General features: G+C 42.2%; 4 protein-coding genes across 7 annotated transcripts; 1 reads left to right on the top strand and 3 right to left on the bottom strand.

Moving 5' to 3' along the window:
• Positions 1-44: 44 nt before the first annotated feature.
• mapk15 (mitogen-activated protein kinase 15) lies at positions 45-5,377 on the bottom strand. Its single transcript, XM_077591104.1, has 14 exons — positions 4,791-5,377; positions 4,349-4,447; positions 4,175-4,204; positions 3,974-4,064; positions 3,757-3,887; positions 3,145-3,308; positions 2,512-2,651; positions 2,386-2,443; positions 2,167-2,304; positions 1,873-1,978; positions 1,575-1,809; positions 1,410-1,501; positions 835-981; positions 45-761 (listed from the first exon to the last, which is right to left on the bottom strand). Exons 1-14 carry the CDS (start codon positions 4,878-4,880, stop codon positions 576-578), a joined length of 1,707 nt encoding a protein of 568 aa, XP_077447230.1. The 5' UTR covers positions 4,881-5,377; the 3' UTR covers positions 45-575.
• Positions 5,378-5,847: 470 nt separating this feature from the next.
• vps28 (VPS28 subunit of ESCRT-I) lies at positions 5,848-8,408 on the bottom strand. Of its 3 annotated transcripts, none has more exons than XM_077590434.1 (10): positions 8,314-8,408; positions 7,831-7,890; positions 7,722-7,753; positions 7,612-7,649; positions 7,464-7,553; positions 7,293-7,398; positions 6,826-6,927; positions 6,560-6,613; positions 6,384-6,475; positions 5,848-6,312 (listed from the first exon to the last, which is right to left on the bottom strand). In XM_077590434.1, the coding sequence occupies exons 2-10, from the start codon at positions 7,868-7,870 to the stop codon at positions 6,192-6,194; spliced, it is 675 nt and encodes a 224-aa protein (XP_077446560.1). In that variant the 5' UTR covers positions 7,871-7,890; positions 8,314-8,408; the 3' UTR covers positions 5,848-6,191. The 3 variants fall into 3 exon arrangements, with proteins under 3 accessions (XP_077446560.1, XP_077446561.1, XP_077446562.1); XM_077590435.1 differs by lacking the exon at positions 8,314-8,408 and adding an exon at positions 8,248-8,291; XM_077590436.1 differs by lacking the exon at positions 8,314-8,408 and adding an exon at positions 7,992-8,176.
• Positions 8,409-8,555: 147 nt separating this feature from the next.
• aunip (aurora kinase A and ninein interacting protein) lies at positions 8,556-9,843 on the top strand. Its single transcript, XM_077590432.1, has 3 exons — positions 8,556-8,607; positions 8,822-8,922; positions 8,987-9,843. The coding sequence occupies exons 2-3, from the start codon at positions 8,830-8,832 to the stop codon at positions 9,752-9,754; spliced, it is 861 nt and encodes a 286-aa protein (XP_077446558.1). The 5' UTR covers positions 8,556-8,607; positions 8,822-8,829; the 3' UTR covers positions 9,755-9,843.
• Positions 9,764-16,452, bottom strand: cap2 (cyclase associated actin cytoskeleton regulatory protein 2). 2 transcript variants are annotated; one of them, XM_077590430.1, is made up of 13 exons: positions 16,223-16,452; positions 14,942-15,053; positions 14,718-14,818; positions 14,198-14,275; positions 13,015-13,158; positions 12,849-12,934; positions 12,182-12,287; positions 11,119-11,299; positions 10,892-11,049; positions 10,501-10,624; positions 10,357-10,439; positions 10,113-10,256; positions 9,764-10,042 (listed from the first exon to the last, which is right to left on the bottom strand). In XM_077590430.1, the coding sequence occupies exons 2-13, from the start codon at positions 15,045-15,047 to the stop codon at positions 9,959-9,961; spliced, it is 1,395 nt and encodes a 464-aa protein (XP_077446556.1). In that variant the 5' UTR covers positions 15,048-15,053; positions 16,223-16,452; the 3' UTR covers positions 9,764-9,958. The 2 variants fall into 2 exon arrangements, with proteins under 2 accessions (XP_077446556.1, XP_077446557.1); XM_077590431.1 differs by lacking the exons at positions 14,942-15,053; positions 16,223-16,452 and having other exon boundaries at positions 14,714-14,818.
• Between the last annotated feature and the right edge of the window lie 58 nt (positions 16,453-16,510).

Below are 16,510 nucleotides of genomic sequence, written 5' to 3' on the forward strand. Positions count from 1 at the left end.
TTCAATTATATAATTACACAAATACAAGATATGCCCACTTCACATTTGAAAAGAAAAAGTGCATTTTTTTAATAAAATGTTCACCAAGAACACAGTATCATTACAATGCTCAAAGCAGGACAATTTGGACAATCATAAATTTGTAAATCAATAAGTTGTCCATTAGACGCCCAGTTCATTCTGACTGGGAGGCTGTCAATTACAGCCGATGAGTTAAATGAGTCCCCAATGACGGGTTAACTCCTACTAATTCCAAATCATATGTCTGGTTCAAACTATGACCTTTATTAATATTCAGCCAATATGTCAAGGGCTATTAGCAGTACTTAGCCTGCATGCTATAATTTAATTTAATTTTAAAAACTGTTCTCATAAAATTCCCATTAGATTGTCCTCTTTTTTTAGTTAAAGCTTAATAACAAGAAATTGTCTACTATTCTTCTTGTGAAATCCCAAGAAAATGACTTGTCTTCTCAGAAACAGAAACTTCCAAAGCCCTTTTGAAACATTTTGTCGCAAAAAAAAACACTTGAGACCGACATCTTGATCTTTTTTTCCATCCGTTGCGGGACGAGCTACTGGTTGCCCTGGAGGAGGTCGTCCAGCTGCGACTTGGCAATCGTTCCGTACGCTTGGCAGTAGCTGCCAAGTTTAGCGCGCGGGTCGCCTGCTGCCGACACATTGCAGTTATTCTGGAAGACTTTCTTGCTGAATCTCGGCGCCGGCCGAGCGTCGCATCCTTGCGAGCTGGAGAGCTGGTTCTGCGTAAAAATGACCCCCCCAAAAATGTCAGCCAAGTCCACAATCATGAGCCAAAAATGCTAGCTGCCTCACCTGGTTTGCGTTAGCGACGCACAGTCCCGGCGGTGAGTGGGTCTTACGTACTAAAGGGTTGTTCTGAGTTTGGGTTAGTGATAGGGAGAAGGCACGTTTGGGGTGCGGCGGCGCGGAACGACCGCGCTGGATAATCTGGTCCATGGACTTTGGAAAGGGAAGATAAAAAGGAGATTTTATTAAAAACCAAGAAGTCGCAAAAAGGACAGGATAAACTAGGGTATGATAGGGAAGGTTGAGGCCACTGATTGATTGGTGCCAGAAATCCGATTCATTTTGATTGTCGCTTTGACCGTTCGTTCGGCTGCCACCCTCCCAGTTAAAATGGATTGGACGTCTACCATTTCAACTCACAGGAGGATGATTGGACACCACAAGATTGGACGTCTATAATCGTCAATGCCATTGAAAGAGTTGAACGAGTAACATTACTTTAATGGTAGTTACTGATATTAAGATCATTAATTCCATAAAATAAAATAAAACATTGTCACTCAAGCTACTGCATACCACTAGAGGGAGCCCACGTACTACTGGTGGCACGTATTCAACACTGATGTGCAAATTGCGCTTACTGTGTTTTCTCTGCCGCTTTCTGTTGGCGACAGAGTGTCACTTCCGCAAGTCTGCATTGCCGATCTGGTACCAGCAGAGTAAACAAAACCATCTGGATTAAGGGACAAAAAAATAAAAATTTCAGATTTCATCTCATCCAGGTTGACGGTCGACGTCGCACTTACTCGGAGCGTGAGTAATTGGATTGTAAGTGCATTTCCCCAGGTGAGCGTTCTCCGATTGGTCCACCTTGTCGCCGGGCGGACGCGGCGTTGGGTCGCCCGCTTCTTTCGGACTTCCTTCCATTTTTCCACCCTGTTTTTCGTCCCCTCTCTCCTTGTTGCTGACTTTCCCGGTGACCTCTTCTTTGGGGTGAATGAGTCGGAGCAGGCCTTGGTGGCTTTTTCGTTCTCGGATCATCTGAAGGAGCAGAAAAGTGCTTATCCCACTCAAAAACTTACAGTCAAAGCAGTTAGTTTGTACCTCGTATAGTTTATTGCGGTACTGCTCCACAGATAACCGCACGTCGTCATCCAGTGGTAGTACCACGTCGTGGTGGAGAGACGGTTCCTTGCCCGGATTGTGGAACCTTGAAAAAAATAAAAATAAATAACGCTTTTAGTGTCATTGTTGAAGATAGCCATCCGATGGCGTGGCGTTCAACCCTCCTGCTGTGAATTACAAAGGAAGTTATCAATAGTGGATTTCCCTTCCATTTAATTGAGTGGCGAGCGACCATGTTAGTAGAAATGAATCCCTCACATGGCTTGTTAGTACCTGGCGACATAAGGATGCTGCAGAGCTTTTTCCGCCGTCAACCGCTTGTCGGGGTTGAAAACCAGCAGACGCTTCACGAGGTCCACGGCGTCGGGGGGCGCGGAAGCCTTCAGGAGATCCTCCACCAGTAATTGAGGCCTTGCGGGGGTTCATAAGGGGATTAACTAAATATAGGGTAGGAATCCAGACAAGCAGGAGAAAAAAACAAAGTGTCCAGACCTCAGTAACATCCTCTGGATGACCGACGAGCCGATCTCAGACTTGAGGGCGAGGACGTCTGCCCAAGAAATAACATGATTATGGACATATTGAATGAGGGAAGTCTCTCGTACGCCAAGTTAGTACCTTCCGGACACGGGTGCGGAATGGCGCTCATGATCTTCTCGATCTGATTCATGGTGGACGTTCCGGGGAATAAGGTTTTTCCTAGCAGCATTTCTCCCAAGATGCAACCCAAGCTCCACATGTCGACGCCTTTGGTGTACCTTTCCATCACCAATCATCGCGTTTTTGAATCACGTCAGTGCTTTTAACAGAGCTGCCAAATACTACCATTTCCCTCGTTTAACTATGCCGATCTTTACCAAAACCACAAAAAAATAAACAAACAAGATAATGGCTTTTAGAGCAATTTGCATGAAAATGTCAACTGTTGAAATGTTGTGTTTTGGGCTGGCCATTTTAACTTACCATAATGATTCATTTCAAAATGCAACGTCATGTAATAAGTTGTGCACGTTGTCAAAACGTTCAGTTGTATTTTGAAAGTTAAGTAGCGTGCTCACTCCAAATAGTTTCCTTTTTTTCCAACACGTGTCGTTGAACCTTTTCAACGACACCTGTTGAAAAAAAAGGAAACTATTTGAAAAACATTAGAAAATTAGCTAATATTAATCTCTATTTATAGATACGTATATACATAGTTTTTTGACATTTGGCAGTTCTATTTTTCTTTTCGGGAGTTGACGTATGTCGTACCTGGAGGAGCCCAGCAGGATCTCCGGAGCTCGGTACCACCTGGTGGCCACGTATTCCGTCAGGGCCGGGTTACATCTGTCCTCCTGGTCTTGCGTTAGGGATCGGGCCAAGCCGAAGTCGCACAGTTTAACCACGCAGTCAGAGTCCACCAGAACGTTGGAAGGCTAAAATAGGGATTAAAAAAACACGTCAACAACTAAAAATGATAATTAACCCTTTGGCTGCCCGATTCTAAGAGGCTTTATGCTTCAGAAAAAAAAGTTCAGTAAAATAATCGTCTGCACTCGATTTTTGTTTACATTCAAACAGCTGTTTTGCAGGCGATGCATTCTTCAAGATGCCGACAGGGGGGCGCCATCTAACTCACTCTAAACATTATTTTTATTTTCTACAGGTTGTAGGGACATGCACTAAATTCAAAACGCTAGGCCAGTCATGAAACCTTTTTAATTGTAAAAAAAATTGCATTAGGGAGCCAAAGGGTGAAATTTATTGCCAACAAACTTGATTATCAATTATTGTCGGCAACTATTTGTGCGTATCCTCAATGTAGTCAAGCCTATGCGAACCTCCCAGTCCTAACGAATTGGACATCTATCACCTTGCACATACCTTTTGGTCACGGTGGATAACGTTGCCCGAGTGCAGATATTTGACCGCTTTGAGCAGCTGGTACATGACATAACGCTTATGGATGTCTTTCAGCAGCGTTCCTTTTTTTATGACGGCATGCAAGTCGCTATCTGTAACAACAGCAAACAAAACAAAACAAATTCAGTAAACAAATTCAAAACAGGATACTTGCTTGGAATAAATGGTCGCAACACACCCATGTACTCAAAAATCAGATAAATATCTTTGTCGTTTTGGGCTCTGATGACATTTTGGAGTTTGACCACGTTGGGATGATCGCCAAATTCCTGCGCACAAACAACAACAAACTGTCATCAAATTTTGGTGTATAGTTATTAAATGAACATTCATGGGGTTAATTGTGAGATAGCAAGCCAAATAAACCAGGGGCATTTACCTGAAGGAACATGACTTCTCGAAATGTCCGCTAAAAAAAGAGGAAAAAAAAACAATCATTAGGTGACAACACAAGACACTAAAGCACTATAAATTAAGTCTGCTAATGATTTCTAATGATTCGCTGCTCATTTCTGGTGTCGTATATCAGAAAATCCTGGGGGAAAAAACCCACCTGAGCATCAGTCTTATTCGTGAAGGCGTCAAAAATCTTTTTGACAGCCACAATCTCACCCGTTTGTCTGTCCACCGCTTTCCAAACGATGCCGTACGCCTGCCAAAACAATCGTGATCACAATTATTCATACGTTTCCATCTTTAAACCTGTTGAAAAGAGTTAACATTTTTGCCATATTTACAACAAGTCTGATTTAATAGATGTCCAATTCATCTAAACTGGGACAACTGCCTGTGAATGTTCATCCTTCGCTCATTCTCTTCCCCTTCAAAAGGGATTGGACATCCGGCGCCGTCAAGGGCAGCCAAGTTAAACGACTGTATTTTGAAGGGTTAAAGCGGAAGTGACAGGTAAACCGTTTTGGCGAAAAAACGTATACTTTAACATCGATGGTGCTTTCATGTGACCTGCGTATTAAAAAAAATGTACAGTTACTTACCCCTTTTCCAAGTCTTTTCTTGATGTCGTATTTCGTAGAAATGTGTTCCTCCACTTCAGGCATGCTGGCGGATTTAACACTTTTGCTCATTTTTAATAGACTTTCACAATTTTCTAGCTGAAAAAGTAGACTCTAAGCGGATGTGGTTTCGTTTCACTGGAAGCGGCGATGCTACATTCAGCTAGCGTTTTTATTTATTTATTTTTAAACTCTCTCCACGTAAATGAAAATGATACTTTAGCGTCGCCAGGTTGTTTGTTGCTTTTGTGGCTGTTTAGTTCTTTAGAAGGGTTAGCAAGTCCGGTTATACGAAGCCGGACGGGGAGGGGAGGAGGAAGCAGGTGCAGGTGGAGCCATTTTCCGTCGACATTAACTAAATAGCCATTTTAAGGAAAGACTTCCCTTCTTTGGAGCCGAGTGACCGCACCATGGTTGCCCGACGGCCGTTTGGCGAAGACTCGGGTCGGGTCGAGCCGCGGAAGGTTCGGAGGAAGCCCGGGGGGAAGTTTTGTCTCAAGTTGTCGTCGTGGAAACCGGGCGCCGCGAGTCTTTTAAGTCGCCAACAGCCGACCAACGGGCGGCGACGCTTGGGAATGACGTCACGTATTCGCTGTTGTCATGGTGACACGGCCGTCGTAAGAGAGGCCACGTGTTGTATGATGCCCTTCTTTCATCAGAGTTGCTTCATTGTTGGACATTTTGCTATAAAATCCTAATTTTTCAAAATATACAAAAAATAAAACAGTGGTAGTGAGAAAAAATACTAGTCAGGGATCTAAGTGGTAGCGTTGTCGCCTCCTGCTGGCGATGAGGCAAACTGCGTATGAAACTATGTATTTTACGTGGGCCCCTTTCCAGGATAGTTCTCACTACAATGGACAGCTACAGACGTCCAATTCAATTTGACTGGGTGATAAAATGTACGTTCACACGCCCAAAATTAAATGGACGTCTCACGCTGTCAGTGGCAGCAATTGAGTTAAATTAGTGCCCTGTAAGGGTCTTAAAAAACAAACAATTTGTGCATGGAAGGTTTAAACATGGCATCATACAAACATTTGAGGTATATTGAATTTTTATTTTTTTAAAGAAAGTGAATGCTTGTGGATGCCAACATCCAAACATTTATATATACACAACAATGTAGCTTAATAAATATATACTGTACTCCCTAAACTGATTACTTAGCAATGGTGAGAAATTAAACATACTACTGTACATGAATTAAGAATGATCTAATCCCAGGTTTTAGTAGGATATAAAGCCTTATCATTAATATAAAGTCATTCCCCAGTCATTCTGATGACACAATTATATTGCTAAAGGGAGAAAACAGACAAAAAAAGGGAAAAGAACTACGTGGAAAAGGTCACGTGACACACAGCACCAAACGCCATTGGCTCAAGAGGAGTGCAAAAAGCGGTTGAAGGCATTGTAAGCCGACTCCAGGTCGAAAAGCATCTGCCGCACTTGACTGTCGTCCAGCTCGTCCGACGCCGACATGCTGCTGAGGGTGTTCAACCTGGCGACAGAACAGACACGTTCAAAAATGCGGGCGACGCGGCCGCGCTTACAAAATGGCCGCCGACTGACCAGAGTTTGACTTTGTCTTTGGCCTCTGAATCGGGTGGCATGTTGCTCATTCGGTTCATCGTTTCCATCAGTTCGCGCAGATCTGGTTGGATCTGAGGGGAAAAAAAATACATTTGGAATCTGTCAAAAGGAGGATTAATAGTTAATTAGTCAAACATTAAAATGTTGAAACCTACCTCATCCATGGCTCTGATCTCCAGTCTCAGTTTGTCCATGACAGTGATAAACAGCTAAAACCAAGCAAGAAAACCAAAAACGTGAGCATCAAAAGGAAAAAAAGACATGACTCCACGTGTTCATAATTAACAGAGATTAATTCTATCTTCCAGTGATTGAACGGAGGATTTAAACCACCCACTTGAGTTGCTAAGTATTCAAAATAATGGTCTACTACTAATCATTTCATTTTAAACTAGTCGAACTGATTGAAGAGGGGACGTACAGAAACGATGTCAGCGATGCAGCGGTTCAAGTTGCCCTTGTCGTCCTTGATGGTGATTGGACGATCCTCTTTAATTCTTTCCATGGCGAGCGGGCAGTCGAGCTACAAGAGGTGGGCGGGATTTAGAAAATTAAATCAGTACATCATTAGCATTTATTACAAAAATAAATAAAAGTGGGTAACCACGGAAACTTGTCTGGCTGCTACTAACTCCGAAAAATTAAAAATGGAAGGAATCTTGTTTAAAATAAATAACAAAATTGACAGGATATTTATCTTTATTTTTTATTTTTTGACTAAAGCGAATGAAGATTCATTCACCCTCCCACTTCAACTCAATTGAATGAAATGGACATCTACTAGTCATAAACTCAGAGTTAAAATTAACTTTAAGAGGCAGATTTTGAACAAAGCCATACACTTTCAATTCCCTGGTAGAAAATATTTTTTTTCTCCAGAAAACTCACTCTGTACTTGCGGCAGAAGTCATCAATGGAGCCCACGTCGGAACCCTGAACCTGCCTGAACGCCGCCTTGTACTGCTCCAGCAATCTGTAACACGAGGCCGTGTACCTAAAAACGACAAAAAAATCTGATAAATCTCCATTTGCTCCCCCAGATGTTCAAGCACAACTCACTCATTGGGGGTGACGCAGTCCTTAATATAGGCTTTCTCCAGGGCCTGAAGGGTCTTGACCACAGCAAACAACTCTGCCATGTTGTCGTACCTTTATCAAGAAAGCGTTAAGAACACTTCAACCCGGCAAGAAGCTTGGCATGACTTACTTTTCTCGTTCTCTGGCGTTTTTGTACAATTTCACCTCCTGCGCCGATTAGAAAAATACTTATAAAGAAGCAGTAATGTGCCAAACTGAATTTTCTTGACTTTTTCTTACCTCATATAACTCGGGCTTGTTGGCTGGAGCTCCTAAAAGAAGACCAAACATATGCTGACAGGATTTTCATGACAAAAAGGACATTTGCTATTAGTCCAGAGCAATTTACCTCCTCCCATGCTCCCTGAAACCGGTATTCCATGGAACATGCTTATTATATTTCCTCAATCTAAAAAAAAAGAGACAACATTTGTTTTGTTTCACTATTCAATATTGTTTACCCAGTGCTATTAATTATTAACAACGCGGAAATATTATTCCACTACTCACGACAAAAGCACTGATGACCAAAATACTATTTTTGAAAGTTACAACGTAACAATAAATGGGGGAAATACGCCAGCTAAAGAATGTCGACAAACTCGTAACATATCACTCGTGTTTTGATACACTTAACCAGCTAGCTCCAAGTTAGCTTTCAATGCTAATTGGTAACTACGGCCTTTAAAACCGCAGTGACTCATTGCATATATGTATCTAACAATATAGATTTGGAATGGTTGAATGTTTTATTAAAAGTTAATAAATTGCCTGGCGTATGTTTTATTCGCCTATATATGAAATTTAACACCGAAACTAAACGCAGCCTTACCCTTTCCGTGGAGCAGCTGACGTAGATGTAAACACACCCTCCTGTCAGGACCAGCATATGTGCGGTCAGCGCGCCTGATTAAAAAAATATATTTTCTATAAAACAATTCTGAACAGAATCACAAATAATTATGACTTAGATAAATAAATAAAAAATACAAAAATACTAATCATTTTATAATCAAGCCGTTTAGTGTACATAAACAGTACATTTTTGACAGTCAAACGTTATAGGCAGCCGTCGTTGAGGCGCCAAACTCAAACAAGGGCGACAAAAAGTGACGCGAACTAGAAGGTAACTATACTCTCTATATTGACTAGGATTTATACCAAAAAATAGCAATAAACTTAAACTGTTGTTTTAACGAGTCAGTTAAAATGTTGCGTTCAAGTGTGGGTATGATCTAATGTTTGTTATTAAGCGAGACCTGTTCCCGTTAATAGTAGTGTCGTTCATTCATTATTTTTTTTCACAGGAAAATACATTTTAACACATTTTTTTCTTTAAAATTCTACAATGAAGACAGCTAAAGCTGTCCATCCGAAACCTGTACCCGAAGAATGTGGTGTGTGGTTGGACACCGTGCTGCTCAAAGAAAAAGCTAAGCAGGTTATTGGGAGTAAACAAGTTTTTGAGTGTCATTTCAATTAAACTAAAACAAATCTTGTTACAGAAAAAAACAGTCCGTCCCATCTCCAAGATGCTCAACCCTCTGGCCAAAAGTGGCAGGTACAGTTTAGCGGCGATGGTCCACTTCACGCAGACCAAGATGGAGATGCCGAGGACCAAGCAGAGCTCCATAAATAGCTATTTTTCACCTCTAATTAAACCGGTCGCAACATCAAATGTAAAACATGGAAGCGACTACAGTGATGTTCAGGAACAGAATGCCGAGCACGAAATCCAAAAAGACGAAAGAGAACAAATATACCAAGTTGGAGAAGAGCAACAAGAGATGGAACCCAACATCTGGAGCAGAGTCCAGGAAGATCAATTAGATGAAACGGGAAAAAACATCCACTTTAGATTCCTAGAAGATCAAGCCGATGAGATGAACTTAAGCCAAAGATCCTCTGCTCTCATGACCCAAACGTTAACAGACTTTAATCTCAGCGAAGAGACCTTTGCGAACCACGTGTTCGGCAAGACCTCCTCTCAGAAACCTCAACTCGTTGACCCTCGTGACGACGATCTGAAAGAAAATGTCGTCTTCAACTGGTCTTCTCCTCTGAAAAAACGAGCCAGGCACGACGACGAGAGCCTGGCTCAAATGTTCACGCAGGACTCCGACGGTTTTCATGTGATCGCGCATCGAAATCGTAGGAGTCCCTTCAAAAAACATGGCGACTTGGCTGCGATGGAACCCTCAAAAACTTTATTTGAAGTGCAGGAAGCGCTTTTCACACGAGACTCTGAAGGGAATATGGTGATAAAACATTGACACAAGGGATACAGATTGTTTTTATTTGTAAAAAGACCGTTTTTTTTGCTTTCTTGTACATTAAAGGTTATCATTTGCAACACGGCAAACTTGTGTTTTTTACACTAACTTTTTTGAATAAGTGCAATAGAGCAGAAAACTGACCTTGGAACCTGTTGTTCTTCACTGAGATAAAGAAACTAGCAAAAGGTAGAATATTTTGTGCTACGCCGCCATCTCGCTGGATTCCGTCACTAGTTTTGAGCCGTCCCAGACGGTCTTGAACTGCTCGGGAAGCGGGAACTCTCTCTGAAAAAGGAAGCAAAAATGTCTGACTCACGACCTAGCTTGTTTTGCGAGTGCACGGGGGTCTGCTCACGTAGTCGTCGTCTCCTTGCGGCACCATGACATTCATCTCGGAGCTTTTGGCGCTGACGATGTGGCAGCTTAGTGACTGCGCGCTGAGGTACAGCTGGCATCCGTCCGTCTTGTTGATGGAGATGGTGGGGACGCAGCCTAACACCTGACGCAAAACACGAGACACGCAGGTTTCGAATATAAGACAATACTGGAAATAAATACATTGAATTATTTTTTTACATGAAACCCTAGCCCAGGCTGACCTGCAGTTGGACGGCCTTGCAGTTGATGATCTCCACAATTCCGACCACGTTGTCGAACACCAGCGCTAGCTTCTTGCAGTTATCTGTACCCGTTATGGTGTCAGTGATTTGTGAGGGGGTCGCACTTTAGCGGGTTGACGTTACCTACGACGATGGAGTTCAACTTCCCTTTGACGTGCAGCGTGACGTCGTTGCAGGCGAAAACGTAGACAACCTGTTTAAGTTCTGTCTCCTCGATCAGAAGGTCGTGTTTGTGCTCAAAGTTCTCCTGCGAGGACAAAAAATGTTTCTTAATTCATTTCATAGTAGATTTTGCATTACATTATATTTCATATTTTGAGATGATATATTGATTATATAATTTATTATATCTGCTTCAATTGAGGACTAGAGAAATAAAAGAACATTTTTTCTTGGAATTTTTTGCTTATTCCATGATCTTGAAAATGTGTTTTTGGAATATTTTAAAAGGACTCATTTTGTGTTCACCGTTCAGTAACCAAGAACAACAACCGTGTTTAGCAATTCCACCTACCACGCTCCATTTTTTCCCATCCAGCTGCAGCAAGGGGGGTCTCTTTTGCGGGGCCACCGGTGGGGCCGCCTTCTTGGCCTTCCCGCTCTTCGGTGCCTCCTGGGATCGCAGGTCCGGATTTTTGTGGGTCTTCTGGTGGTCCGTTACATGCTTCAAACCTACCAGGAGATTTTATAAGTCGATCAAAGTGTTTCATGTGACTTTAGGGACCACCAGCGAGAGCCCACCTTTGGTAATATCCAACCCTTGGTTGAGCTGGGCGAATAGTGCGGAGTGCGGGGTGGATCCGTGGTCCTCGGGGTCCCCGGGTGGGGGTCTGGGAGGAGGAGGAGGTGGGGGTCTGGGTGGAGGAGGTGGGGGTTGGAGGGCATTGGGGGTTTCAAAAAGCAAGACGGGAGCAAGAGGACCCTGCAACAGGAAGATTTTGGTTTTCAATATAAACCTCTCCACAAGGGGCAGTATTCACGCTCGCACTCATACCGCGGTGTCATTTAGAATGTTCAACCACCTAGCCTAGCATGCATGTTTTTGGGATGTGGGAGGAAACCAGAGTACCCGGAGAAAACCCACGTCAGCCCGGAGAGAACACCTAAACTCCACACAGTAGGGAGCCACCTGGGATGGAACCCTCCATCCCAGAAATATGAGGCCAAGGCGGTAACGAATATATATTATAATCACAAATAATAATATATTTATCAGTGATTGACATTTATATGAATGATGATTCACGACTAACTTTGTCCCACGATAATAATAATTGTAAAAACTCCTAAAAATGGAAATGTAGTCCTTTTCTTCGCATAAACTCAGACTGATTCCCAGTGTGAACACAAACAAAAAATGATTTCATTTTGGATTAGGTCCAAAAACATGTGTAAACCGAATCTCCGGTTCGAGAACAACAGCTGGTTTCAGGGTACAAAGGCTTCGTTTGTGAAACCGAAACGACAGCTGTCGACTTGTAAACGACATCCTTTCATACGGACTTCCACATAACAACCGGAACGCGCTCAAACGCACCGTTTTCGGTGATCCAATTTCACCACACTCGTCTCCTGTTAGTTCTACTTGAGTTTTTAAATGACTCGTGAATCTGAGTTTGTATGCAAAGGGATGTGCCAATAGATCACTTGCTAATGCAAACGCCGCTATGGCTTACTGCGGACATGCCAAATTGATAAGAGCCTAGCTAAGGAAATGGACCAAAATGTTATTGTCCTATGATCTACCAATAGTATCTCGGCGATCCACCAGTAGATGGCGAGCTACGTAATGGCGCAGACTGACCTGTTTGTTCCAGTACAGTCCGGTGGTGTGGTGGCGCTTGATGAAGGCCTGCATCTCGGTCCAGATGGAAAGGTACGAGCGCACCCAGTCCACGTGACGTTTGTCGCTAGCAAAGTGGGGAAAAAAAAGAACTGATTGGCTGCCAATGATGGTGGTAAACGTCCAATCCATTTGAATGGTCATTTGCTGTCAACCCTCCCACTTGTGACAAATTCAGTTCAAATACTGACATTCTTTTCTTACTTCTTTGTAGTATCAGTATACATTTTAAAATAATAAATACTGTTTTTAGTTATGTAGAAAAAAATCATTTTTTCTTTACCATACAAAGCATCATTTTAACTGAAACATATATAAAGTGAAATAAAAGATGCATTTAAATAATAGATATCTGATTAAATTGCTTTTTAATATATTGTTTTTAATGAATTCAATTATATGACAAATGTAAAAAAAACTATTGAATTAAAATTGGACACATCAATAAAAAGGTATACACATTTTTACTGTTTGTAATTATAGCAGTGCTGAATTAATTTACATAATATTATAATCCTCTTTTGACATTATTTTATCATTGTATTTTTACGTTTTTGACCCCTATACTTTTTTTAATGATTCATATACTACTTTCTTCAAATATACATGATATAAAAAAATTCTTTACGTTTCCTTGTAGTCTTTGAGAACTCTATTGGTGTAGAAGGTTGCTGCGTCATTCATCTCCTTCACATAAGGACCGGGCTTCTGGTTCTTCGAAAAAAAAGAAAAAAAATACATATTTACGTGACATTACTGCCAATGAGAAGTATATGTAAAAATTGACTTTTTACCACGGCCACCCATCCCAAGGCGGGGATGCTCTCGCTAACGGCCGACAAGTGGTTGAAAAGCAGGCTTCCCCGGTTGCGTTCCCGGAAGTTTTGGATCTCCTGAATGTGCGCCGAGATGGGCTTCAGCAAGTCCTGGAGCTCCATCTGAAATCGGCGGAAAAACATTTCGTCTTACCTGCCTTAAATCCCACACGTGCCGAGGAGGTAAAAATGTATCGTGGCGTTATTAAAAGCTATTTTTGGGCGGGTGTGACATGAACGCTTTGCTAGCACCGAGCTGCAAACGGCCTCACGGTGACCTGCCATGAGATGATGTCACGCGGTGGGACGCAGACCTGACACTGTGGGAGGGAGGGAGCTGCCACTCCTCCTACTTCAAATAGATTGGACATCCATTACCGTCAATGGAAGCCACTGGGTAAATAGCCAATCAAGAATCGGTTGAGAAATAAGCAAGTTGGGGCTCATTTTTTTAATGTCAGTGCGAACGTTGACCCTTCCAAGATGGCCGCTTTGAGGCCATCTTGGTACGGTCAATGAAAGATCTTATCACGCGTCTGCCTTGTTTCCGAATGGATGTCCAATCCATTTGGAGTGGGAGAGTGGTGAACAGCAGCACATACATAATAATAATAAAAGGGGTGTGTGCATTTTTTTAATACCATTTTCATTTTTGATTTTCATCAGAAAAGGAAAGAAAAATACTGTCATCATTGATTGTATTTTTTTTTTTGTCAATAGCAGCCAATGAGATGCCCATGCACAAAAGTATTGGGACACTGATAGCTACTAATTTTATACTCTTTGCTGCCAAATAAGGTTTTTTTTTTTTAAACATGGCCTTTTACATGAAATTCACTCAAGCACACTTTTACAACATTGTGAAGGCGACGGCAGAGTGAACACACGCACAGACCCCCACATACACACTGACAACAAGCCTCGAATATAGAACATGCCCATAAAAAGACAGAACTGCAGCTACTCTGAAGGGAATGTGTGTGTCTGTGTGTGCGTGTGTGCGTGCGTCTGAAATAATAGTGTCTTTAAATAACAAAATGACAATCATGAAATCATTCATTCCTGTTATCGTGTGGCCTTGAGAAGCTTGCAAACAATAACCCAATCGTATAGACCACATTTCGTCAATGGGAGCCAATGACTTCATTCTGCGCCATCATACCTGTGCTGGTTCCTGGTGCTCAGCTACCATTTTGAGGAAGCTCCTCTCTGTCCGCAGGGCGTTGTCCACCATCTCCGCCTGGAAGAAAAAGAAAAAAAAATGGATTGATTGTAATTCTGGAAATGAGGGTGAAGTGCTGCGTGAAGTGGTGTCCTTAAAAGGAGGCTGGAATGGCTGAAGTGAGGCCCTCTGCTCTTAAACTAACCCCCTCCCCAGCCAGTGACAGGACACAAAGCGAGACGTTGGAGGACACGGCGCTGATAAAACGGCTGTAAAACATGCTAGGAGTTGAAGGAGGCTGAATTTGAATGAAAGAATGGATGCACGTTTAAAGTTCACAGGGACTCGTGTCTATGTAACTTCCCCAAAAGATCGCATTTTATAGCTGATTTTTGTAGAGAAAAATACATCTTAATTGAATTCTATATGCTTTGAAGTATCCCCATAACGACCGCAATCTATTTTGTGTGACGCCATCACGTTTGTGGCCCCCAAAATCGCCTAATAAGAACTTACTTACGTGTTTCTCCACGTCGCTGCCGATGCTCCTGCTGACCTTCACGTAGTCGGTCAGCGGACCGTTCAGGAGACGTTCGAAGGCGTCCACGCACCCGCTCCCAGCTGTCATGGCAAAAAAACACACCTTTCAATTCCAATCTATTGCAGTAAAGTTAAATACAACTGAACAGTCCTTTGCATTCCACTACAAGGGGAAGCCCATTCTCTATTCTCGGATCGCGTTACCTCCATTAATGCCATTGACGCCGTCGCCATTGGACAAATTTCCCGACGCTGTCAGCTGCTCCAGTCGCGTGACGGCTCGCTCCAGACGCTCCGTCAACGCCTCCATGACTGTCTTGGGGGGAATAAAAACAACATCGTAATTCAAGCGCAATGTTTCATACTTGTTCTGAATCTATTCAATCAACAAAAATGAAACGGTGTGCCCAAGTGACGCATTTTCCCCAAGCCCGTAACAACAGGGCAGACCCGCCGCTAGCTAACACGCTCCTGTTAATCCACCGGCCATTTTTCAGCGTGGACATTTGTTGGCGGGATGTTAAGAGTAAAACTGCGCCAACGCCAAAGTAACGCGAGGAACGTCTCAAAAGGCATCGCAAGACTTTGTATCGGCAACTCACAACAATAACAACAACTGTCCAGTCCACGAAGCCGGTTTCCGTAGCGACGGCTGGCCAGGAAGTGGACAGGTGCGTCACGCGCGACAGCTGAGCGACAACACGTGCGCTTCTGCTATTTGATCTTTGGCGAGGCTAAATTCAGCTCGCTACATTCATTGTTAGATTGGATCTAATACCAAAAAAGACGCTTGTGGACGTAATTTGACTGATGACCAACTGGTTGACAGAAGTTAAAAGCGGTGTTTTAATAGAAATAGTTTGGGGAGGAAATATAAAGGTATTACAAAGGTCAGTGGACACTTCAAATCAAAATATGAATAATGATATTCAATTAAAATTAAAATGATGGGACGGTTAAATAAAAGTCAAAACAAAATATGAAAAAAGGAATAGAGTAATGAAAAATAATCAAATGACAGAATAGAATAATTTTATATAATAATCCAAATTTAAAAAATAATATATGAAATTACATCGAAAAAAATTAAAATGGATGAGAACAACAAAAAAGATTACGTGAAACAATTTTAAAAACTATCATTTAAAAAAAGAAATCATTCAATATAATTGAATTTGGTTCAGAAAATGAATGAATGGGATAAGCAGCTGAGAAAAAAAGTGCTCTTTACAAAAAAAATATATATATATAACCTAAAACAAGTACAACACAGACAGCAATAATAATAAAAGACTATGAATACAACAAACTAGGTATTCAAAACTACATTAACCATTATATTAGCTTTCTAAGAACTAGCAAACCACGACAAAAAGAAACTTTTAAGGCCTCCAAAAAATAAATAAAAAACATGCCTGTCCAAAGTACACGCCCCCCCCCACACACACACACCAGCATCAACTTTTTTTTTTAAATGTACCGTACCTCCTCCTGGACTTGTCCTTGTTCTGGTCCCGGTTAAACTTTGAGGCTGCCTTCTCGCTCGCCTTCCTCCCGTCCGTCTGGGTTGTCCGAGTTCAGCCGAGCAGAAACTTTCAAGCGCGCACACGCAGTCTAAAAATAAACCACACAGGGGAGGAACACACAAGTCAATAGTAATCACATTTCACCGCCATTGACGGCTATGTTGGTCCTCGCCTGCAAACACATCATGACTTATTAATCAAGAACGGTCATTTTGGCTGACCTGAGAACGCCAGCGCCTTCAAAATG

The sequence above is a fragment of the Stigmatopora argus genome, chromosome 21 (assembly GCF_051989625.1).
Source record: "Stigmatopora argus isolate UIUO_Sarg chromosome 21, RoL_Sarg_1.0, whole genome shotgun sequence".
NCBI classification, from domain to species: Eukaryota; Metazoa; Chordata; class Actinopteri; order Syngnathiformes; family Syngnathidae; genus Stigmatopora; species Stigmatopora argus.